The sequence below is a fragment of the Triticum urartu genome, chromosome 2A (genome assembly GCF_056163025.1).
Source record: "Triticum urartu cultivar PI428250 chromosome 2A, HENAU_Tu73, whole genome shotgun sequence".
Lineage (NCBI taxonomy): Eukaryota > Viridiplantae > Streptophyta > Magnoliopsida > Poales > Poaceae > Triticum > Triticum urartu.
Window position 1 is genome coordinate 50,611,284 of NC_141874.1, and position 26,542 is coordinate 50,637,825.

The 26,542-nt window shown below is 43.3% G+C and overlaps 1 protein-coding gene and 1 long non-coding RNA gene across 2 annotated transcripts; one reads left to right on the top strand and one right to left on the bottom strand.

The window, feature by feature from the left end:
* Positions 1 to 8,675: 8,675 nt before the first annotated feature.
* LOC125540922 (uncharacterized) lies at positions 8,676 to 9,718 on the top strand. Its single transcript, XM_048704446.2, has 3 exons — positions 8,676 to 9,025; positions 9,144 to 9,313; positions 9,400 to 9,718. Exons 1-3 carry the CDS (start codon positions 8,737 to 8,739, stop codon positions 9,541 to 9,543), a joined length of 603 nt encoding a protein of 200 aa, XP_048560403.2. The 5' UTR covers positions 8,676 to 8,736; the 3' UTR covers positions 9,544 to 9,718.
* A 1,020-nt stretch (positions 9,719 to 10,738) lies between these two features.
* LOC147983614 (uncharacterized) lies at positions 10,739 to 12,819 on the bottom strand. Its single transcript, XR_015615699.1, has 4 exons — positions 12,106 to 12,819; positions 11,443 to 11,957; positions 11,094 to 11,131; positions 10,739 to 11,014 (listed from the first exon to the last, which is right to left on the bottom strand). It is a non-coding gene; the product is annotated as an uncharacterized LOC147983614 (long non-coding RNA).
* Positions 12,820 to 26,542: the final 13,723 nt, after the last annotated feature.

The following is a 26,542-nucleotide window of genomic DNA, read 5'->3' on the forward strand; positions in this document are numbered from 1 at the left end:
TAACTATGCTCAATTCTATCAATTGCTCAACAGTAATTTGTTCACCCACCGTAGAATACTTATGCTCTCGAGAGAAGCCACTAGTGAAACCTATGGCCCCCGGGTCTATCTTCATCATATTAATCTCCCAATACTTAGTTATTTCCTTTGCTTTTACTTTGCTTTTATTTTACTTTGCATCTTTATCACAAAAATACCAAAAATATTATCTTATCATATCTATCAGATCTCACTCTCGTAAGTGGCCGTGTAGGGATTGACAACCCCTTATCGTGTTGGTTGCGAGGATTTATTTGTTTTGTGCGGGTACGAGGGACTCGCGCGTAGCCTCCTACTGGATTGATACCTTGGTTCTCAAAAACTGAGGGAAATACTTACGCTACTTTGCTGCATCATCCCTTCCTCTTCGGGGAAAACCAACGCAGTGCTCAAGAGGTAGCAAGAAGGATTTCTGGCGCCGTTGCCGGGGAGGTATACGCAAAAGTCAATATACCAAGTACCCATCACATACCCTTATCTCCCACATTACATTATTTGCCATTTGTCTCTCGTTTTCCTCTCCCCCACTTCACCCTTGCCGTTTTATTCGCCCTCTCTCTCTATCCTCCCTCTCTTTCTCTTTTTGCCTCTTTTTGCCCGCTTGCTTTTTGTTTGCTTGTGTGTTAGTTTGCTTGCTTGTCACGATGGATCAAGATAACACTAAATTGTGTGACTTCACCAATACCAACAATAATGATTTTATTAGCACTCCGATTGCTCCTCTTACCGATGCTGAATCTTGTGAAATTAATACTGCTTTGCTGAATCTTGTCATGAAAGATCCATTTTCCGGCCTTCCTAGTGAAGATGTCGCTACCCATCTAAATAGCTTCATTGATTTGTGTGATATGCAAAAGAAGAAAGATGTGGATAATGATATTGTTAAATTGAAGCTATTTCCTTTTTCGCTTAGAGATCGTGCTAAAGCTTGGTTTTCGTCTTTGCCTAAAAATAGTATTGATTCATGGAACAAGTGCAAAGATGCTTTTATCTCTAAGTATTTTCCTCCCGCTAAGATCATCTCTCTTAGAAAAGATATTATAAATTTTATGCAACTTGATCATGAACATGTTGCACAAGCTTGGGAGAGAATGAAACTAATGATACGTAATTGCCCTACTCACGGTTTAAATTTGTGGATGATTATACAAAAAATTTATGCCAGATTGAATTTTGCTTCTAGAAATCTTTTAGATTCGGCCGCGGGAGGTACTTTTATGGAAATCACTTTAGGAGAAGCTACTAAACTCCTAGATAATATTATGGTTAATTATTCTCAATGGCATACTGAAAGATCTACTAAAAAGGTGCATGTGATAGAAGAAATTAATGTTTTGAGTGGAAAGATGGATGAACTTATGAAATTATTTCCTAGTAAGAGTGTTTATCTGATCCTAATGATATGCCATTGTCTAATTTGATTGAGAATAATAAGGAATCTATGGATGTGAATTTTGTTGGTAGGAACAATTTTGGTAACAACGCATATAGAGGAAATTTCAATCCTAGGCCTTATCCTAGTAATACCTCTAATAATTATGGTAATTCCTACAACAATTCTTATGGAAATTATAATAAGATGACCTATGATTTTGAATCTAATATTAAAGAATTTATTACTTTGAAAAAGAGTTTCAATGCTATGATTGAAGAAAAATTTCTTAAGATTGATGAGTTGGCTAGGAACATTGATAGGATTTCTCTTGATGTTGATTCTTTGAAACTTAGATCTATTCCACCTAAGCATGATATCAATGAGTCTCTCAAAGCCATCAGAATTTCCATTGATGAGTGCATAGAAAGAACCGCTAGGATGCGTGCTAAGAAAGATGCATTTATAAGAGCGTGTTCTTCTAGTTCTTATGAAAATAAAGATGAAGATCTAAAAGTTATTGATGTGTCCCCTATTAAATATTTGTTTTGCAATATGAATCTTGATAATGATGGGACTGAATATGATCCACCTTTACCTAGAAGGCGTTCCAAGAATTCAGAATTTTTTGATCTTGATGCTAAAATTGATAAAAGTGGGATTGAAAAAATTAAAACCCTAGATGTTGCTAAACCCACTATTGTGGATTTCAAGGAATTTAACTATGAAAATTGCTATTTTATTGATTGTATTTACTTGTTGGAATCCGTGCTAAATTCTCCTCACGCTTATAGTCAAAATAAAGCGGTTACTAAACATATCGTTGATGCCTTAATGCAATCTTATAAAGAAAAACTTGAATTGGAAGTTTCTATCCCTAGAAAACTTTATGATGAGTGGGAACCAACTATTAAAATTAAAATTAAAGATCATGAATGCTATGCTTTATGTGATTTGGGTGCTAGTGTTTCCACGATTCCAAAGACTTTGTGTGATTTGTTTGGTTTCCGTGATTTTGATGATTGCTCTCTAAACTTGCACCTTGCGGATTCCACTATTAAGAAACTTATGGGAAGAATTAATGATGTTCTTATTGTTGCAAATAGGAATAGGAATTATGTGCCCGTAGATTTTATTGTTCTTGACATAGATTGCAATCCTTCATGTCCTATTATTCTTGGTAGACCTTTTCTTAGAACGATTGGTGCAATTATTGATATGAAGGAAGGAAATATTAGATTCCAATTTCCATTAAGGAAAGGCATGGAACATTTTCCTAGAAAGAAAATTAAATTACCTTATGAATCTTTTATGAGAGCCACTTATGGATTGCCTACCAAAGATGGCAATACCTAGATCTATCCTTGCTTTTTATGTCTAACTAGGGGCATTAAACGATAGCGCTTGTTGGGAGGCAACTCAATTTTATTTTTATTCCTTGCTTTTTGGTCCTGTTTAGTAATAAATAATTTATGTAGCCTCTGTTTAGGTTGTGTTTTTTTGTGTTTAATTATTGTTTGTGCCCAGTAGAACCGTTGGGAAGACTTGGGGAAAGTCTTGTTACACTTGCTGTAAAAAACAGAAACTTTAGCGCTCACGAGAACTGCTGCCATTTTTATTTGGAAATTTCTATTTAGTTAATTATTTTTGCAGATGATTAATAGATAAATTCCTCACATCCAGAAATTTATTTTGGAATTTTTGGGGTTCCAGATCTTGAGCTAGCTACAGATTACTACAGACTGTTCTGTTTTTGACAGATTCTGTTTTTCGTGTGTTGTTTGTTTATTTTGATGAATCTATGGCTAGTAAAATAGTTTATAAACCATAGAGAAGTTGGAATACAGTAGGTTTAACACCAATATAAATAAAGAATGAGTTAATTACAGTACCTTGAAGTGGTCTTTTGTTTTCTTTCGCTAACGGAGCTCACGATATTTTCTACTTTGAGTTTTGTGTTGTGAAGTTTTCAAGTTTTGGGTAAAGATTTGATGGATTATGGAACAAGGAGTGGCAGGAGCCTAAGCTTGGGGATGCCCATGGCACCCCCAAGATAATCTAAGGACACCTAAAATACAAAGCTTGGGGATGCCCCAGAAGGCATCCCCTCTTTCGTCTACTTCTATCGGTAACTTTACTTGGAGCTATATTTTTATTCACCACATGATAAGTGTTTTGCTTGGAGCGTCTTGTATGATTTGATTCTTTACTTTTTAGTTTACCACAATCATCCTTGCTGTACACACCTTTTGAGAGAGCCATACATGATTTGGAATTTGTTAGAATACTCTATGTGCTTCGCTTATAACTTTTGAGTTATATAGTTTTGCTCTAGTACTTTACTTATATCTTTTAGAGCACGATGGTGGATTTGTTTTATAGAAAATATTGATCTCTCATGCTTCACTTGGATTATTTTGAGAGTCTTAAATAGCATGGTAATTTGCTTAAAATCCTAATATGCTAGGTATTCAAGATTAGTAAAATTTTCTTATGAGTGTTTTGAATGCTAAGAGAAGTTTGATGCTTGATGATTGTTTTGAGATATGGAGGTAATAATATGAAAGTCGTGCTAGTTGAGTAGTTGTGAAATTGAGAAATGCTCATGTTGAAGTTTGCAAGTCCCGTAGCATGCACGTATGGTAAATGTTATGTAACAAATTTGAAACATGAGGTGTTATTTGATTGTCCTCCTTATGAGTGGCGGTCGGGGATGAGCAATGGTCTTTTCCTACCAATCTATCCCCATGGAGCATGCGCGTAGTGCCGAGGTTTTTGATGACTTGTAGATTTTTGCAATAAGTATGTGAGTTCTTTATGACTAATGTTGAGTCCATGGATTATACGCACTCTCACCCTTCCATCCTTGCTAGCCTCTTCGGTACCGTGCATTGCCCTTTCTCACATTGAGAGTTGGCGCAAACTTCGCCGGTGCATCCAAACCCCGTGATATGATACGCTCTTTCACACATAAACCTCCTTATATCTTCCTCAAAACAGCCACCATACCTATCTATTATGGCATTTCCATAGCCATTCCGAGATATATTGCCATGCAACTTTCCACCATTCCGTTTATCATGACACATTCATTATTGTCATATTGCTTAGCACGATCATGTAGTTGACATGGTATTTGTGGCAAAGCCACCATTCATAATTCTTTCATACATGTCACTCTTGGTCCATTGCATATCCCGGTACACCGCCGGAGGCATTCATATAGAGTCATCTTTTGTTCTAGTATCGAGTTGTAATCATTGAGTTGTAAATAAATAGAAGTGTGATGATCATCATTTTCTAGAGCATTGTTCCAAGTGAGGAATTATAAAAAAAGGCCATATAAAAAAAGGAGAAAGGCCAAATAAAAAAATGAGAGAAAAAGAGAGAAGGGACAATGTTACTATCCTTTGCCACACTTGTGCTTCAAAGTAGCACCGTAATCTTCATGATAGAGAGTCTCTTGTTTTGTCACTTTCATATACTAGTGGGAATTTTCATATAGAACTTGGCTTGTATATTCCAACAATGGGCCTCCTCAAGTGCCCTAGGTCTTCGTGAGCAAGCAAGTTGGATGCACATCCACTTAGTTTCTTTTGTTGAGCTTTCATACATTTATAGCTCTAGTGCATCCGTTGCATGGCAATCTCTACTCCTTGCATTAACATCAATCGATGGGCATCTCCATAGCCCATTGATTAGCCTCATTGATGTGAGACTTTCTCCTTTTTGTCTTCTCCACATAACCCCCATCATCATATTCTATTCCACCCATAGTGCTATGTTCATGGCTCGCACTCATATATTGCGTGAAAGTTTATAGGTTTGAGATTACTAAAGTATGAAACAATTGCTTGGCTTGCCATCGGGGTCGTGCATGATGAGAGCATTCTTGTGTGACGAAAATGGAGCATGACTAAACTATATGATTTTGTAGGGATGAACTTTCTTTGGCCATGTTATTTTGAGAAGACATAATTGCTTTGTTAGTATGCTTGAAGTATTATTATTTTTATGTCAATATGAACTTTTGTCTTGAATCTTTTCGATCTGAATATTCATACCACAATTAAGAATAATTACATTAAGATTATGCCAAGTAGCACTCCGCATCAAAAATTCTGTTTTTATCATTTACCTACTCGAGGACGAGTAGGAATTAAGCTTGGGGATGCTTGATACGTCTCCAACGTATCTATAATTTTTGATTGCTCCATGCTATATTATCTACTGTTTTGGACATTATTGGGCTTTATTATCCACTTTTATATTATTTTTGGGACTAACCTATTAACCAGAGGCCGAGCCTAGAATTGTTGTTTTTTGCCTGTTTTAGGGTTTCGAAGAAAAATAATATCAAACGGAGCCAAAACCCTAATTCCACCGCCGCAACTTTCTGTATCCACGAGATCCCATCTTGGGGCCTATTCCGGAGCTCCGCCGGAGGGGGCATCGATCACGGAGGGCTTCTACATCAACACCATAGCCCCTCCGATGAAGTGTGAGTAGTTCACCTCAGACCTACGGGTCCATAGTTAGTAGCTAGATGGCTTCTTCTCTCTTTTTTGGGTCTTAATACAATGTTCTCCCCCTCTCTTGTGGAGATCTATTCGATGTAATCTTCTTTTTGCGGTGTGTTTGTTGAGACCGATGAATTGTGGGTTTATGATCAAGTCTATCTATAAACAATATTTGAATCTTCTCTGAATTCTTTTATGTATGATTGGTTATCTTTGCAAGTCTCTTCGAATTATCAGTTTGGTTTGGCCTACTAGATTGATCTTTCTTGCAATGGGAGAAGTGCTTAGCTTTGGGTTCAATCTTGCGGTGTCCTTTCCCAGTGATAGTAGGTGCAGCAAGGCACGTATTGTATTGTTTCCATCGAGGATAACAAGATGGGGTTTTCATCATATTGCATGATTTTATCCCTCTACATCATGTCATCTTGCTTAAGGCGTTACTCTGTTTTCATTAACGTAATACTCTAGAGGCATGCTGGATAGCGGTCGATGAGTGGAGTAATAGTAGTAGATGCAGGCAGGAGTCAGTCTACTTATCTCGGACGTGATGCCTATATACATGATCATACCTATATATTCTCATAACTATGCTCAATTCTGTCAATTGCTCAACAGTAATTTGTTCACCCATCGTAGAATACTTATGCTCTCGAGAGAAGCCACTAGTGAAACCTATGGCCCCCGGGTCTATCTTCATCATATTAATCTCCCAATACTTAGTTATTTCCTTTGCTTTTACTTTGCTTTTATTTTACTTTGCATCTTTATTACAAAAATACCAAAAATATTATCTTATCATATCTATCAGATCTCACTATCGTAAGTGGTCGTGTAGGGATTGACAACCCCTTATCGCGTTGGTTGCCAGGATTTATTTGTTTTGTGCATGTACGAGGGACTCGCGCGTAGCCTCCTACTGGATTGATACCTTGGTTCTCAAAAACTGAGAGAAATACTTACGCTACTTTGCTGCATCATCTCTTCCTCTTCGGGGAAAACCAACACAGTGCTCAAGAGGTAGCAATATCATAAAAATATCATGCAGTGCCACTTAATCAAAAAGATGTTGTGTTAGTGCAATTAAAGATGTGTGAAAAGATTATAGTATCATATTGTGATACAGTATCATAGTGTGTCAAATTAGAAAAACTAATAAGATATAGATCCTAGCCACAACTTTGTATTTGAGATTGTTTTTAACACGGTACAATCATAGATGCTCACAAATACGTACATACACTCACCCTATGAACGTAGGAAAGCACACCCTACTGCTATGAGCATTTTCGAGATACTGAGCCGGCACAACATTTTAAGATTGACGAAGTTACCGAAACACCTCATAGCCGACAGGCTCCCACTGAACGAACATCGCTGGAAAGCCTGGAATAAACCAAGAAAATGCGAGCACCGGTGCCAAGTCTAGGACACCCTGATTGGCTGGGGATATCATTGTTATCCTAACCATTCAACCACACTGGTTGGTTCGCTTGTGTTTGAGATTCTACAAGTAAGTATGTGAACTGACAATATGATATTATTCTATGGCACTATTTGGGATCCAAGCCATCCCTGATAATACTAGTCTATGATACATCTGTCTCTATGAGAAATAGAGAATATATACAGGTAAGAGTAAAAAAAACTCCACGTGGCCCTGAGTAGTGGTTGAGCTAGCCAAAAACTAGGAGGGGGAGCGGAGAAGTTGAAGATATGGAGGCAAAAGGCTCGATAACGCAAGGGAAGGGTTGGGAGTGGCCCCCTTGGATAACACATAACTCCGTCGTTGGCCCTAGGTGCTTGCCGCCCAGCTCCACCCATGATGTCCCGGTACCACGCATGTGTACCCCGTGCCTTGTTATCACCACATGGCGAGGAGCTCATGGCGCATACGGCCATTCCTAAATACCCTCACCATTTCAAAAATACATTGCATATTAATTTTGTCCCAAGTCAAACTTTGTATACTCTGACATGTTTGTTGAAAGAATATTAATATCCATAATAGGAATAGATACTTTATAAAAATATATTCTATGATGCATCTAATGATATTACTTGTCATGGATGTTGACTTTTTTCTTCTACCTCTTCAGTAAACTTAGTCAAACTTTATGAAGATTGAATTGAGACAAAACGAAGATACAACATATTTTCAAATAGTTAGTGTAGTATTTTTTTTTTGGCCAATTCTTAGAGCATTTATAAAGTGGTTGTTAGGGGAATCCCTTTTTCTTGCAAAGAAATGAGCAGATCTATTATAAAGGTTCATAGAAAGTACAAGACACTCTAAACATAATAAAAATTACATCGAGTACATTGTCCTCCCAGAGATTAAACAGACATGTTTATGAAACATATGGACCCGGTACTTATCAAACAAAAACCCACAAGCTGCCCTCAAATATATGTAAGTTTACATGTGACGACTCTTTCATGGTCCAGTTGGTATAACTGCCCGCAGCCTGCAGAGCGTTGTCGACATATGGCGCAAGAAGAGATGAAATCTACTATGTTTTTAAAAAAAAAAATCTACTATGTTCTTCCTCTGTTCCATCCGGACGGCCAATTTTATACGAACCCTGATGAATTAATCAACGAGCGTTGATTGACCCCTTCGTTTATCACCTCGCAACAAACAACATCGCACGTCCACAAGTAGATTAAAAATGGCTTCCTTTACCACCTCGCTAATCACACTGCTCTCCCTCTCGTCTCGGCTCCCCCATATAATCCCAACCACGCCCCGTCCTTCTCATCTCATCAGAATCCAGAGTCCGCACGCGAGAACTCACACCGACGGACATGGGGAACTGCCAGGCGGCGGACGCGGCGGCCGTGGTGATCCAGCACCCGGGCGACGGCAAGGTGGAGCGCCTCCACTGGCCAACCACCGCGGCGGACGTCATGCGCAGGAACCCCGGCCACTACGTCGCGCTCGTCCTCCTCCATCACGTCTCTGCCGGCGGCGGCGTTGACCCAGACCCAGCAGTCGCCGGAGAAGGAGGAGGTGCCAGGATAACCAAGGTGAAGCTCCTCAAGCCGAGGGACACGCTCCACCTCGGCCAGGTCTACCGCCTCATCACCTCCCAAGGTCAGTGCCTAATTAGTATCCCGGTGAATCCGCCAGTTCTTGGATTGGCTTCCTTTCGCTTCTTGTCCCGTTCGCTCTGTTACCTGCATAGAGATTAATCGTTCCGTTGTGCGTGCAGAGGTGAGCAAGGCCGTGCAGACGAGGAAGCAGGAGAGGATGCGCGGTTGCGACGAGGCGATCGAGCAGGAGCGGCCGCGACTGCACCGGCGGCGGCAACCGCCGAGGCCGAGAGGTGGCAACGCAGCCACAGAAACCAACGGCGAACTGAGGCAGCCCGCCGATCACCAGGTAATCGATGGCACGCTCGCCTCACCTACGAGCTCGATCCATCATCGCAATCGCAGCCACTCATCTGCCCTCTCTGCTTCGTCCAGGAACGGAAGCGGATGGAGAAGGACCGGCACGACCGGAGCATGGCCGCCGCACGCGGCAGAGGCCGGCACTGGCGGCCGGCGTTGCAGAGCATTACAGAGTCGTCGTCGAGCGGGCACGCCGACTCCGGGGATATATGTAAATGAACTACTAGAAAACTAGAAGAAGGTTTGGGGGAGCTTGAAATGTACTACATACATTAGGCGATCTGATTGTATCCATCGGTTTCTTTGAATCCGTTTTGGTGATACAGTAGCATGCATTGCCCATTCCATATCTTTTGCGAAGATTGCTTGTTCCTGTCTTGAGGATAGCGGTTTATCCAAGTCCTACGTGTTATTCGCAGTGGTGCGGAGGACAGGCGTGTGCTCCTTGTGTTTGTATCTTTTTTTGATTGCGGCATTAGAGTTAATGAAAAACAACATTTAACCAGAAAACCCGCATTCGGTGATTGACCGAAAAAGGCGTTGTCACATAGTGCTCGCCGCTTACGCATTCAGTTTCAATTTTCAGTTCTGACCATTTCAAATTCGATGGTATACATTTCTGAGGGAGGTCATGATCGATGAAACAGCGGTAGTTACGCTCATGTGAGTGAATGGCGAGACCTCCTGGTCAATGGTTAACAAAAAACAGTGATTTGTTAATTTAAAATTGCAAAGCCTCGAAATTCGCTCTCCGCAGCTATTTGAATATACTAGCAAGTCTCCATTGAAACTTGTACCACCAGCTCCAGCATATTGAATATATGAATGTAGTAGCGAGTCTCCATTCAATATTTTCTTCGTTTGTTTTGACAAGACGCAATTAGTACACTTTGACTACCTACACTAGTTGTTGGGGCGCCACCCGGTGGCGCCGCCTGAGACGAAGTTGGGGCGGTGCCAGGTTGGGAAGTGCCCTTTCCAATTACTTGTTTGTACCAAGGTGTGTTATTCCATCACACTCAAAATACATGCATATTTAGTACTGGTACGTGCAAGTATGTAAAACTTTAAGATATAGATGTGCAAAATCAACACGCTTAGAGAATGTATTCTTAAAGGTTACATGACATCCTCTGATAACTGGGAGATGGGGAAGCCATGCAGCTCAGTGATGCACACTCGATCGATCTGTCAAGGACGGTGGACGTCGATGGCAACATGGTGGCCATGGATCTAGCCGGAGAAGCGCCTCACCTTTGGCCACCATGGAAGAACACCTCTTCATCCTAATTTGAACTCTTTCATAAAACAAATCTCCTATTAGTTCAGACATTATGCAAAGTGCTCTAGAACAAAAACCAAAGCAACATTTTGTCCACAATATTTGGTATAAACTCTAAAGTGATCCAGTAACAAAGAATATGCTAATGGTGCACTAACAAAATCTCTTATACCATTTGGATATTACAAGGAATAACCAGTGGTTATACTACATACTTCACAAAAAATGGCAATATGGGCATATGCATCCAAACGACCATTGTTAGAAAGAAGCATATATACACATATAAGTGGGCAAACGACGAACAAACAATTGTATGGATACATGTGGACAGAGACGGAAAAAGGTAACGATCTGGTCCCATTGCGGCATTTCTGTCATCTGTGTCTTGTAAAGAAACGAACGGGACTGCAGCCGCACCCAACATAGATGTAAGCACATATGACACATGCACAGAAGAAGATCAAGGGATAGAAGAATCACCAACCTATAAACCCAGGCAGCAACTTGCAGAAAGATCATCACCTGCAAATAAGAAAGTGGAGCACCAGAGCAGCCAGATTAGTCAAAATCTAAGAGAAAAGGACTAAAATAATGAGCTCCAGAGAACAACAGTCAAGAAATAATCTTTCCAATTACTGGACGGAACTTTGTGTCACAAACTGAAGAAATGGAAATAAATCCGACTTCATGACGTTCAATATATCATGTGTGCCTTAGATCATATAATAATGTGGAAATAACTACAACAGAGAGGAAGACAACACACACCTTAGGATAGAAGATGAGCTTAATAATGTGGAAGTAACTACAACAGAGAGGAAGACAACACACACCTTAGGATAGAAGATGAGCTTGACGACAAGGTCTACGCCGTGGAGAGAAGGAGCGGCAACAACCACCACCAGATGAGCTCGACCACCACCAGGAGTAAAAATTCAAAAAAGTTCATCAAGGACATGAACTAAGCACTAATATTTACAATATAGTATCACCATGAACATGAACAGTACGTGTAGACTAAATACTTTCCGATTACAAATACAGTGAATATTGAAAGTGCCAGAACTTTCATTCCAAACTTCCTAAGCAAAATTATCATAATGAACGACATACAAAAGTGCCTACGAATTAACAAAAATGTATGTCAATTAACAAAAAATTCCTAAGCAAAATCATCACAGCTGTGACAAGATAGAGAATATCGCCTGACTTTTCTCAGCTTTTGTGAACAAGTGCATAGCTCTAAGAATCTCTCTACCTTAAATGTAACCATCACCTCCTATGCATATATGTTCAGGACAAACACCTAGATGTAAGTTTCTGCAGATCGATACCTCTTGGGATGGATCTGCAATGGAAAAGACCATAACAAAACTGTTAAAAATATCCAATTCTGGGATTAAAGACCAAATTGGTAATCCCAATGGATATTTAACAAATGTTTCTAAAGGCATATGTCGTATCATGTGGCCTGAAATAGATGAGGGCATACATACCCATGAACGGTTGTCCTTTCTTCATATGCAGTGAATTACCAAGATAATAAATACTGGACGTATTCCAAGTTTGTAGTGCTATAAACATGATTGGTACAGCCTCCGGGTCCAGGGTCACTCGTGTCAATCTTCTTGGATTTTCTGCGATCGTCTTGTAGGCATAGAGAAACAAAATCTGCACAAACAAAGAAGAGAAGCTCTAAAAGTAGAGCACTGAAATAGGGGGGAATCAGGAAGACATAGAGAAACAAAATCTGCACAAACAAAGAAGAGAAGCTCTAAAAGTAGGGCAATGAAAGAGGAGGGGAATCAGGAAGACATCTAAATCCATAATTCTAAAGCTAAATATATCAGCATCAGATATGAGGAGGCTTTGACCTATAGTTCTTTCTCCCCTTACAATAGAGGTGACACCAAAACTTTCAGCTATTACTAAAGCACATCAAACGAATTGATTAAATCAGTAACCAAAATAGTAAGAAGCATTTATGATACTATATACTTATAAAATACTATAGGGAAGGAAGGAGTACTGCAGTTTGTTTTGGATATGTCTATAATTTAGGGAGTCTTTACAAGTGATGTAGTTCAAGCTACTCACTTTAATATATCAGCTATGGTACAGATAAACCTATATAGAATGCTTCTGCACAATTTGATAAAAGAGATTAAATACTGGTTTAGCTATTGTTGCCTCGATTTTTAACATAAATGTACCTAAAACCCAAGATATGAGTGTAATTTACTTGGCCGAGTTAGATACATGATGTACTTGTCAGATTATTGGAAAGATTTTGTAACGAGTCTACTTCTACAGGTGGCCTATATTTTCTGTTGGATAAACACTGGATTAACTATTGAGTTATGTAGTCTTCTCAGTTGATGTTTTTCTCAGTTAGCTGAACAAAAATGTCTAGCATATAATAATGTATATATGAAAATAATGCTGATAAAGTATACTATCATGAAAAACTTTATGGTGTAATTTCCTTCATATTACGTGAGTCTCCTTATCTAACATATGCAATGCAAAAGATTGGGCATTACCATGTAAGTTTTGCTACATCATGAACTTACTGGACGTATTTAGATAAATTAACACTCCGCTTTACTGGATCGAGTTTCCTAAACACTTCATTGTGTGCCAAAGATTTAATGAACCATGCCATTGCTACATGAAAAACCACAAAGAGAACCTTAGCAAAAAAGATACTTAAATGATTAAATCACAAATAGCAACATATTTAACATCCCCTGAACTAAATATACTTAAATAGTCTTGATGCCAAGTTTACATCAATAACCACTTTTCTTTGTAACAAAAAGAGGATGTCAAGCAAGACACTTCTTACATCCCTTTAGAATACTAGCGAGTTGTGCGCGGCGGCACGCCGCGCCTCACTGATTCGTTTAGCAATTGTTTTTCTTGATACACTAAAAAAATCGCTATATGTTTTATGTGGGCATGTCTTTGTCTTTCTAACAATGTGGAAGACAATCATGTATGGTTAATTATTCATAAAGTTTATTCATGATGCAAGCAGGGATAAAGAGACAAATCTACTTGGTACTAACAAAGTGGTACCAAAATACTGGGGTGAAGCCTATTTACAAAACAAAAATGACCTATGGAAGTTCGAAACAAGTATATAAAATTGTATAAGAGCCACATATCACCAAGACGAATCCAGCAGTGTCCAAAGAATATGAATAAGCCGACTTGGTCGGTAGATGTAACCGTACTCCCAGTCATGGCTACATGCATCATCATCTTGTTACTCTGTCGTTGCACTATTTTGAGAACAGGATGTAAATAGAAAGAAGAATGTGTAAGAGAAGAGGTACAGTGCTTTGATTGGCTGAAACCTGAAAGTAGTATATTTAGTGGCCCTCTAAAGATGGCATCTGATATAAACTGGTAAATAACAAGTGCTAGTTGCTCTAGGGAGCTCCATTCGTATATCTACAATTTTGTATGTTCGGCACCAATCAACATATACTCATTTACTTTTTCCTTGTGAGATTCTTTTGGGGCACATACATTTGAGTGTGTTTTATACATAGTTTTGCCATCTAGAAAACGAAGGCATCATTCATCACTCCATTGCCTTGTGTGCTCCTCTAGACGCCGTGTTCATGCTGCTCATTCACAATATTCAGACAAAAACAAAGAAGTAAAACAAATATACATCAAAAGATATTTTCCAAGACAGATTAGATTCCAACAAAACAAAAAGGAAATAAAGTATCACCCTTCCTATCTTGGGCAGCCATAACCATAGCACATCAAAAAGTATTGTTTTAATTATTATTTTCTCCATCTAGCATATCTAAGTGAATATAAGAGTTCCCTTAAAAGTTATATATTCAGTACTAAAACCAATCTCAAACTACATGTCCCTGGTACATAGAGTTAACTACAACATCTGAAGTCAAAGCCAGGAAAAAGCTCAGTTAGTCATTAATCAATCCCTGATAGGCTACGATATGTGCAGATTGTCTGTATCTCCTTTCAACCTTGTTAGAACAAATAAACTCTTAAGAGTAGGAAGCCAAGATAAAAAAGAAATTTAAAACTGCACATTGAACCTGCTATATGATCCATCAACACGGTAATTATCTTGTGCAAGACACGCACTACCAACCTGAATAGAATGAAACAAAATAAGGTAACTCCTTTAGAGTACAACAATATTACCAACTGAATGGCATGCACTACTACTTCCATGTACCATCTGTCATTCTGACAATAGAACAAACAAATGAGAATGCTACTTTTGCCTATACAAATTATGCGCAGCAAGGGATTAAACGTTTTTTAAAACCTGTACAAACTTGACAATTAGCAAATACACTGACAATATAGACAAAAAACTATGAAATCATTAAACATCTAAAGCATCAGAGTGGAAAATAGACAAGAGTAATTAGTACAAAGTTTTCTTTTTGCTGGAAAAAAAATCTCAATTCTCAATCTCTGACCCCAAACTGCTCAACACTTGACCATGTTCACCTCAATTATCAAGACCTTAAATTGTAATTTTTAAAGATTACATAGATCATATAAAACAATGAAAGCCCACTCCGTGACAATCTAGAGAACAATGAGATATCCTTTTTTATGGATCACAAGGCAAATCAAAATAAATACTCGTTCCATTATAATGATGGGATATTTACCATATAGCACAGGCTTACCCAAATTCAGATCGAAGATGTGATGCGCAAGCACCTAAAAAACTGGCGCAACGTTTGAGGTAACAGCCTCATGAGCGACCCAAATTCAGATCGAAGATGTGATGCGCAAGCACCTAAAAAACTGGCGCAACGTTTGAGGTAACAGCCTCATGAGCGACATAATTCCAATCCTCGCCATAATTCAGATTGTTTCCTGTAACAAGAAGGGACTAAAATTGAGAAGAACTAAGCTTGCTTGGCTGAGAGTTGACAAACTACAGTTGCTACACATATTGTGCTAAAACAAAGTGAATCCACAGAATTACCTTACACTTCTTCTAGACAATTTTCACTTTAACCAAGACTCAAATAAAGACTCTTTCCCTCGTTTAGACACCCATAGTTGTACAAAATAGGTAAGCCATCACAAAACTTCATGGTTCAGTCAAAAAAACTGTACAATTTATCTAATCTACATGATATTTTGCTTGGATTCAAGTGAAAACAAGTATGTATGTCTATCTGATGAATATCCATCTGCTAATGGTAATGGATACTAAAATTTTATAGTCCAGACAAGATTCTGTTCATACTTATTAAGTAAATTATATAAGTAAAATTGGATTTTCCAAAAACAATCCAATGAAAATACGTTCTTTGAAAACTGACACTAATTTTATTCATCCAAACAACCACTTATTCGAGTATGTAGCCATTGAATGGAGTGTGACCAAATAAGATTTTTTCTAGTACTGGTATCCAGCTAGTATCGGTACCAAGCTTCAATTATGAAAAGTATGGCCATTCTGTAGTAAATCATGCTATTAAGATGTGCCAAACGCCACAACACACTGCCTAAAAATACAGTCTAGTGACTAATTTTTAGGGAGAAGACCATAGTCCAGTGGCTAATCAGAAGAACAAAGCCTGAATCTCTTACCCTTACTTGGAAGCTTGGGGATGCCGAGATTATGGCAGAGCACGTAGTAGAACTGTAGAAGTGGTTACAGTTCCTGCAGAGGATGTAGTACGACTCGCGACTGAGCTTGTGGAGAATCTGGCATGCCCTCGTAGTAGAGGTCCATGGTGCTCTTGCTCGCAGGGCGGCTGAACTTAACCTGAAGTCTTGGACATTTCATTCTCGTAGAACCAAAAAGACCACTCCTGGCAATAACACTGCACATAACACATCAAACAAAAAGAATTGGGCATCTGTAGGAAGAGATCTAAGTAAGAAGGCAGGCAGCCAATGCAACACCGGGATCCCGGCGACCCTATGCAATCCTAGAGCTACGGCACAGTCGAGTAATAAAAGGAAGTACAGAGAGATGCAAGGTAAATTTCAGCTAAAATTTCAAAAGGACGGCGCAACCAGATCCATCTACGGACCATGCAAGCGCGCTCCAGCATACAACACAACACAACAAACATTCAAACAATGCGGTACACCCAAATACAGGGATGCCGCACACCCCCTATGTTTCACCGATGAGGTGCTGGACCATGAATTTTCAGAGGAATTCAAACCCGTAAACATAGAGGCATACAACAGAACAACAGACCCTGGGGTCTGGATTGAGGACTATATCCTCCATATCCATATGGCTCGAGAAGATGATCTCCACGCCATTAAGTATTTACCCCTCAAACTCAAAGGGCCAGCTCGGCACTGGCTTAAAAGCCTCCCCGAAAGCTCCATTGGAAGCTGGGAAGAGCTCGAAGACGCTTTTCGGGCAAATTTTCAAGGGACTTATGTCCGACCTCCGGACACGGACGACTTGAGTCATATAACTCAACAGTCCAGAGAGTCAGCCCGAAAGCTTTGGAACAGGTTTCTTACTAAAAAGAACCAAATAGTCGACTGTCCGGACGTCGAAACCTTAGCAGCTTTTAAGCATAGCATCCGCGACGAATGGCTTACCAGACACCTCGGCCAAGAAAAGCCGAGAACAATGGCAGCATTAACAAGCTTCATGACCCACTTTTGCGCGGATGAGGATAGCTGGCTAGCCAAATGCAGCACCAACGACCCTAGTACATCCGAAGTTAGAGATGGAAACAGAAAATCACGGCGCGGTAAAAATAATAAGCGCCGGAATAAAAAAGACAACCCGAAGAACATAGCAGTAAACATCGGTGAGCAGCCTGAATCCTTCCTGATGCATCTCCCTCCTCGCGCGGATCTCATTGGTCATGGCGTGGCCGTTGTGTGTCCGGTGTGGCGATGGAGCACGACGTTGCCAGTACGCCCCATCTGGGGGAGGATGTGGGCAGGGAGACCGGGATTGATGGATATGGGTCAAGAATAGCTTTATATACAGATATAGGGCAGTTAGGGGGTGTGCTCGTTCTGCCTCCCGATATTTCTCCAGAATTCTACAGGGATGACGAACCAAAGCGAACGTCGGAAACACTTACACGTGTTCGCACGTGTCATCAAACCAGATCGCTGGCTGGTTCTACCGCCTTCCAAAACCCATGCAAATATCTAGGCAGTTCCATAGGCCACGTTATTAAACTGTTTGCTAAAAAAATATGAACGACCATCCGGCATCGCAGGGACTCTCTATTCGACAGTTACACGCGTCGTTTTACTAAGAGGCTGTAAAAAAATTCCAAAAAAACCAGCAAAAAGGAACCCTTACGAGCCTAGACTTCTTAGTATTGCTACATCAGTGCATGCTAACAGTAGCATGAAAAAAGCAATTGGCCTAGCTGGTATATGTATGTTCTGACCAAATCTGAATAAGTATAATGCTCTAATGCTTAATGTTATTTTCACATACGAACCTATTCTGTCAACAGTCCAACCATCCAAGTATGGATTCATATATGCATGTACCCTGCATACCATGAATGAATTTAGTAATAAAGCAAACAGCCAGCACTTGTGGCAGAGGCTATTGTGTCCAATTGATTTTGTTTGTATCCGTAGCGTTTATGGCCGGCCACAAAATCGATCGGCAGAGGCTATTGTGTTCGTGAGTGTCCAAGTTATTGGAGCCAGCTCTGTGCAATGATCAAAATTCGAATCGGAGGTCGAGTACGCATTGCTGCTGTACAAAGCATCAGCCAACAGTATGCCGGAAGTAGAAGTCAGCTTGCTTCGTCATCATCGTCGCCATAAGTACTCTAGTGTGGCGCTGTGCTAATAAATTGTACGCATGAACTAATTCCACCCCTTGATCACCACCGTCAACCAAACAGGAATATTTGTCATCAGACTGATGAAAAGCGAACTTGAATCTGACTTGGGATCGAGGGGGTGGAATTTGGTTAGAGCAAGAACACCACCGTCGTCCCACAGGGAAGAGCGTGTGCACCTCCGTCGTGCATCTCCTCCTTAATCCTCTCTTGTTCGTCGGGTGGACAGGCGGCGCCGCTAGAGCAGGACGGAGCCGGACGTCTGTACGGCCTACGTTGCTCTGCCGAGGAAGACGTTGATGGCGTTGTGGACCACCACCGCTGCTCGAGCTACTCCAGCCGAGTCCGGAGCTCCTCCTTGGGTCGCCGCTGCAAGCGTGGGGATGGAGGCAGAGGGAACATTAGGCTATGGGGAAGGGGGAAAGAGGAGGCAGAGTCTGATTCAAAGGGAGGGAGATGGTGAAGCTACAAGCGTGAGCAAGATAGATAGCGGCGCTACTGACCTTTGAGCCGGGATGGTGGCGGCGTTGGGCGCCGGCGGCGGCAGCGGTGGCCGGGACGACGGAAACCCTAGCAGGTGGGTGGAAAGAAGGAGAGAGGATGCGTGTGGGATTAAAAAGTCGAACCATTCGCGCTCCTGCCCAACCCATTCGCTAGCTCCATCCGATTTTCTTGTCGTACCTGTGTCGACGTGGACATCGCGAGGCTACGCTCTTGATGCGTACGTTAATGCTTCTCGATGAGCACGTTTAAATTTATTTGCTTAGATTTCTTTAATAGTTAATTCTCATTCCCATCATTTAGCATTTGCTTATAAGGATTACCCATTTAACTAAAATTGTTCTGGTTTACCCCCATTTAACCAAACCCGTGCTATGGTTTACTTTTTCAAATGTTGTAACCATTCTCCCAAGGTGGTCCCACATATCAGGGCCGATGAAAGATTGGTAGGTAGGCTCATTCCTCTCTAAGATGAATGGCCAGACCGCGTGGACAATGCTGGGAAAAAACAATCTAAATTTGTTATTTTAAATTTGAGAAGCCTCGGAAATAGCTCTCCCAACAATTTGAATATTCTTCATTCAAACTCGTACTACTAGCTCCAGCATATTGTATATACTTGCGAGTCTCTGCTCAATAATGACAAACTGATGGGTGCGCCGCCAGCAATTACTTCCTCCGTTTATCATGACAAGATGCAAACAATACTTTGAGTCTTTGAGTGCATACATGAGTATGTTTATAAACCTGTTTAAGAGTTGATTCATTTTTTACCCCAGTTTGTTGGCATTTTTACAAGGATTACCCCACTTAACCAAAACTCTTCTTCTATTTTTTTTGTAGCCATTCTGCCAAGGCGGTCCCACATGTCAGGGTTGTCTTGGTGCATCACATGGATGGTCTATGGGGAAGAGAGAAATACAGAAATGACGTGAAGGAGAGAGCAATGCTTGAGGCCTCGCACGCCAGGCTGATTTGATACACAGTTTGGTCGGTCAGATTGAATCATTTACCTTACATAAATGCGTAATCTTACTAATATTTCATTCTCGTTTGTGTTGTTGTTGACCGTGAAATAGTTTGTGATATGCGATCTCTTGTGATGTGCATGGTTTTCCTATGCCTTCTAGTTCTGGAATTTTGCCCCTATTCGATAGGAAGATCACATTGTCATATAAGGATTGGTAGAAAAAAAAGTGTATTCACTGTATTTTTCATTTAGAAAATGGTCTGATTTTATTTATCAATTAAGTGAAGTATATCATAGACTAGCAATGTGCCTATGTGTTGCGGCGGATCTAACGTAGAATAATACATGTTCATAAACTTGAAAAAAAACATTCAATGTGATCTTGTTAATATTTCATTCTCGTTGGTGGTGTCAACACCGTGGAATCGTTTTCGATGTGTGATCTTGTAACACATGTGCATGGTTTTCCGATGTATTCTAATTCTGGTATTTTGTTCCTACTTGGTAGGAAGATCACATTATCATACAAGGATTGATAAAAAAAGGTTGCGTTCACTGTATTTTCCATTTAGAAAATGGTCTGATTTTATTTTTAATTAAGTGAAGTATACAATTTCCGCAAAAAAAAAGTGAAGTATATAAAAAAACGAAATTGTTGTGCGTACCGCAAATAGTGTGTACAACTTTGTACGACGTGATCTCACTCGTCCGGCCAGTTGATCGAACAGCTGCTGAGGGCTGTCGTACGCCAAATTGTACAAATACATCGTACGTGTAGCAGTTCTCTATAAAATATGAAGGCAAAGCATTGCTTTATAGATTAACGGTGCTTGGGCATATCATCCAAGGCACAAGCAGCTGTTGAGTATATATTTTGTATTGCACGTGTATTGAAGTTGTGTCTCACCTTCTAGTCTTGTATAATTAAGATAGAGGCCTTCCCTTATACTATATATGCGTGCACCAGCACCCCAATCAACATATCGTATTGCAAATTATTTGTCTACATGGTATATCTTTTTGGGTCTAATCCTAAGGTAACCGTCGCTATCGCCGCCGCGCCTCCACACGCCGCAGCCGCACCCCACCACCGCTTCCGCCCGTGACGCACCGCTGCCGCCCGCGCGTCCCACGCCACTGAGCCGCTACGTCCCGTGTCGCTGCAGCCGCGTCCTCTCGCGTGTGTGTTCCGTCGTCTTGTCCAACGCGTGCACAAGCTAGCTACACTAAGAATTCATCCAGCTGCTAGCTAGCTTGGCAGGTGTTTTGCATATCTCATGTCGTGCCGCTGTAGTCTTCGCATCGCCGCCGCCTCCTTCTGTCCCACGCGCGCCTAGCCAGCCGCTGCGTCTTCCCATCTGCACGCCGCCGTCATGTCGTGGCCCTCTTCCCCCGGCTTCTTCACCACCCACTCGTCCAATATGTTTGCTGATCCCGAGCCCTTCGTCGCCGCCATTCGTGATCTTAATATTGAGGCCTGAGTTTTCATCCGTCTCGACAGCTCCAGCACGTCGTACTATGCGTGAAAGATCTACTTCAACCTTGTCTTCCGCGAGTACTATCTCACCGAGCATATCGACGGTTTCGTGTACAACGCGTACATGCGCGGCGATCCGGAGTGGTTCGCCATCGAGGCCACGATCATCCATTGGTCCTATCAGACGGTCTCGAAGGACATCTTCCACACGGTCGTCGCCGAGGACGACGTTGCCTGCACCGTGTGGGCCAAGATCAACGCGCTCTTCACTGATAACAAACTCCAACACCTTGTTTTCTTGCAGCAGGAGTTCTTCGGCTGTCACCAGGACAACTCCACCATCGACGAGTACTGCATGAGGCTCAAGATGCTCGCTGACGAGCTTCGCGACATCGGCGCTAAGGTCTCTGATGACCTCATGCTGAGCACCCTCACCGCCGGGCTTAATGAGGACTTCGGCAACGCAGCATCCAACCTCACCCTACTGCCGCAACCCACTTTCCAGCGCGTCGTCGCGTACCTCAAACTTGAGGAGCGCCGGATGATGAATCTGAAGCAGCAGGTCCAGCACACCGCTCTCGCCGCCGGTACCACCCGCGGCGGCCCTGCTCCTCCGGCCGCCCCCCGCCAGTCCGCGCCGCCGGCACCCGCCGGCTACTACCCGCTGCCGCCCGCGCCCCCAGCACCTCCCCAGCAGTCGCAAGGTGGCGGGGGCCGGCGCAACCGGCGGGGTGACGGGGGCCGCCGCCAGCAGCAGGCGCAGGGCGCAGGGGGGCGCCCCACTTCCAGCAGCCGCCTTCACCGTGGCCTGCCGGGCAGAACCCGTGGACGGCGTCGTCCACGCCTATCACATGCCCGTCCCGCGGGCTCCTGCACCGGGTCTCCTTGGCCCCCGTCCAGCGGGCCACCAGGCGTTCGTCGGCGCCCCCTACCAGCCCTACGGTGCCCCACTCGCGCCGCCACCCCTCGGTGGCTACGGCGCGCCCGCCCAGGCGCCACCCTATGGAGGCCAGCTGCCGCCGCCGGCATCTGCACCGTGGGACCCAGCCCTCCTGGCCGCCCTACACTCGGCGCCGTCATCGAGCAACTATGGCGGTGGAGGCGACTGGTACATGGACTCGGGTGCTACTGCGCATGAGGGAGTCCTAGATTAGGGGGTCTCCGGACAGCCGGACTATATCCTTTGACCGGACTGTTGGACTATGAAGATACAAGATTGAAGACTTCGTCTCGTGTCCGGATGGGACTCTACTTGGCGTGGAAGGCAAGCTAGGCATATCTCTTCCTTTGTAACCGACCTTGTGTAACCCTAGCCCTTTCCGGTGTCTATATAAACCGGAGGGTTTTAGTCCGTAGGACAACATACAATCATACCATAGGCTAGCTTCTAGGGTTTAGCCTCTCTGATCTCGTGGTAGATCTACTCTTGTGCTACCCATATCATCAATATTAATCAAGCGGGACGTAGGGTTTTACCTCCATCAAGAGGGCCCGAACCTGGGTAAAACATCGTGTCCCCTGCCTCCTGTTACCATCCGCCTTAGACGCACAGTTCGGGACCCCCTACCCGAGATCCGCCGGTTTTGACACTGACATTGGTGCTTTCATTGAGAGTTCCTCTGTGTCATCGCCATTAGGCTTGATGGCTCCTACAATCATCGATAGCGATGCAGTCCAGGATGAGACTTTTCTCCCCGGACAGATCTTTGTGTTCGGCGGCTTCGCACTGCGGGCCAACTCGCTTGGCCATCTGGAGCAGATCGAAAGTTACGCCCCTGGCCACCAGGTCAGGTTTGGAAGCTTAAACTACACGGCCGATATCCGCGGAGACTTGGTCTTCGATGGATTCGAGCCTCCGCCTTGTGCGTCACGCGATCACGATGAGTACGACTTAGCTCTACCATCAGACAGTGTTCAGGAGATCGCACCAGCAGCCGCTTCGACCCTCAATTCGAAGCCAGTTGCGCCATCCATGGACGGGTGGATGGACCCCGCCATGGAAGCCTTATCCTCATCGGCGATGGAGCCGAATATTGATCTTACCCTTCACGAGAGCCGTGTTGTTAAACTGCCGGGTACTTCTCTGGCCACGGACTCCGAACCGCCTGCGCCCATTCCTATCGAATCCGGTTGGGCGCCGATCATGGAGTTTACCTCCGCGGATATTTTTCAGCACTCGCCCTTTGGCGACATACTGAATTCATTAAAGTCTCTCTCCTTATCAGGAGAGTCCTGGCCGAAATATGTCCGGCAGGATTGGGATGCGGATGACGAAGAAATTCGCCACCCACCCACCACCCACTTAGTAGCCACTGTCGATGACTTAACCGACATGCTCGACTCCGACTCCGAAGACATCCACGTTATGGACGACGATGCAGGAGACAAACAGGAACCACTGCCCACAGGGCACTGGACGCCCACTTCATCACATGACGTATACATGGTGGACACACCAAAAGAAGACGACGACGAGGAACGGAAGGACGCAACGAAGGGTTGTCCCCTCGAGAAGCAGTCAAAGAGGCGGCGTAAGCGCCGCTCCAAATCCCGCCTCGGCAGAAACAACGATCATATAGACCCAGCGTTAGAGCAGGGTGAACCATCGCGGACCACGGCAACACGAAGAATCAAACCGAACAACCCGACTCTGTCAAAGATAACAGTCCGGACGACATCACACCAGACAGACACCCGGAGCAACATAATGCCCGTCAAAGGCTTGTTGCCACCGCGAGGAGTCTAAAAAAGCAGAAGCAAAGTCTCAAGGCTGCACAAGACACACTCCGAATCAGATGGAGTAAAGTACTCAACACAGCAGCAAAGTACGGCGGTAATCGCCCCACCAAGAGCTACCCGAAGCGGAAGTTGCTACCAGAATTCGATGAGGAGGCCTTAGATCCCCGCAACCAAAAATTAAAACGACCATCTGGCCGGATAGACGACCTCACAGCCAACATAATGCGGCAACCGATGCCACACACAAGCCAGTACGCGATCCACGCTAGGGCTCGCATCAAAAGGTCGGCGCAACCGGATCCATCTACGGACCACGCAAGCGCGCTCCAGCATACAACACAACACAACAAACATCCAAACAATGCGGTACACCCAAATACAGGGGTGTCGCACACCCCCTATGTTTCACCGATGAGGTGCTGGACCATGAATTTTCAGAGGGATTCAAACCCGTAAACATAGAGGCATACGACAGAACAACAGACCCTGGGGTCTGGATTGAGGACTATATCCTCCATATTCATATGGCTCGAGGAGATGATCTCCACGCCATTAAGTATTTACCCCTCAAACTCAAAGGGCCAGCTCGGCACTGGCTTAAAAGCCTCCCCGAAAGCTCCATTGGAAGCTGGGAAGAGCTCGAAGACGCTTTTCGGGCAAATTTTCAAGGGACTTATGTCCGACCTCCAGACACGGACGACTTGAGTCATATAACTCAACAGTCCGGAGAGTCAGCCCGAAAGCTTTGGAACAGGTTTCTTACTAAAAAGAACCAAATAGTCGACTGTCCAGACGCCGAAGCCTTGGCAGCTTTTAAGCATAGCATCCGCGACGAATGGCTTGCCAGACACCTCGGCCAAGAAAAGCTGAGAACAATGGCAGCATTAACAAGCCTCATGACCCGCTTTTGCGCGGGTGAGGATAGCTGGCTAGCCAGATGTAGCACCAACGACCCTAGTACATCCGAAGTTAGAGATGGAAACGGGAAATCACGGCGTAGCAAAAATAATAAGCGCCGGAATAAAGAAGACAGCCCGAAGAGCACGGCAGTAAACGTCGGATTCAGAAGCTCTCGGCCAGGTCAGCAAAAGCCGCCCTCTAAAGGCGCCAGAGATGAACTGTCCAGCCTAAACAAAATTCTGGACCAAATATGTCAGATCCATAGCACCCCTGGTAAACCCGCTAATCATACCCACAGAGACTGTTGGGTCTCCAAGCAGTCCGGCAAGCTCAACGCCGTGCACAAGGGGGAGGATACACCAAGCGAAGACGAGGATGAGCCTCTCAAGCAAGACACTGGGGAACAAAAGAAATTTCCACCAGAAGTCAAAATAGTAGATGTGTTACACGTGATCAAGGGGGGAAACAAAGCGGCACTCCCAGAGAAATATGCCCAAGGGCCTATCACCGCGGAGTCCTGCCACTGGTCGTCTCAAACGATCACTTTCGACTATCGGGATTACTCAGCAAGTATCCGGCATACAGGATGGGCTGCCTTGGTATTAGACCCAATAATTGACGGATACCACTTCACACGAGTCCTAATAGACGGTGGCAGCAGTCTAAACCTGATATATCAGGACACAATCCGCAAAATGGGGATAGACCCAACGAAAATTTGCCACAACAATACTACCTTTAAAGGAGTAACACCAGGCCCAGGGGCTCATTGCACGGGCTACCTGCTACTAGAGGTTATATTCGGCTTCCCCGATAACCTCCATAGCGAAAATTTAACCTTCCATATTGCTCCGTTCCAAAGTGGCTATCAAGCACTACTTGGACGCGAAGCTTTCGCTCGCTTTAATGCAATACCGCATTACGCTTCCCTCACGCTTAAGATGTCCGGTCCACGTGGCATCATTACAGTAAATGGAAATATTGAGCGATCCCTGCGCGCCGAAGAGAGTGCGGCTGCCTCGGCAGCCGCACACTAAAATGGCCTCACCAACTAAAGCATTCGACAGGTCGTCAAGACTATGGACACGATTAGACGAGTCCGAAGCAGCTATATGTAATTCATACAGGTTTGATGGCCACACCCTATTACAAATACAAGGGGCTCAACGCGCGCAGACAAGTGGCAATTTTTACTCATCTTGAATTATACATGGTTTCTTTAAACCTACCTTTTTGCACGACAACTTTTCACCTAAGTTCCTCTCTTTTACAGATGACCATCGTGCTACACCCGTCCAGGATACGGCACAACGGAGACACAGGCGTAGACGTGCAGCAGGAACCCGTTCCAAGGATTCTTTTTAGATTAAGACCCTGCGTAAACCTTTCTTACTGTCTCTTGTTGATACACATCCCTCGGATTCTCAGTACTATTGAGAAGGATGCTGGCGTCTTGGCATGTGGCCACGTCAGAATAATGCACGTACCTGGACACTAGGGGCTTCTTACAAAGGGCACTATTTAGGCCC

Bases quoted from the DNA above. Each gene is read 5' to 3' on its own strand.
- LOC125540922 (XM_048704446.2), top strand. From the start codon at position 8,737: ATGGGGAACTGCCAGGCGGCGGACGCGGCGGCCGTGGTGATCCAGCAC. The intron at 9,026-9,143 runs GTCAGTGCCTAA...TTGTGCGTGCAG, and splicing joins CCGCCTCATCACCTCCCAAG to AGGTGAGCAAGGCCGTGCAG. The intron at 9,314-9,399 runs GTAATCGATGGC...TGCTTCGTCCAG, and splicing joins GGCAGCCCGCCGATCACCAG to GAACGGAAGCGGATGGAGAA.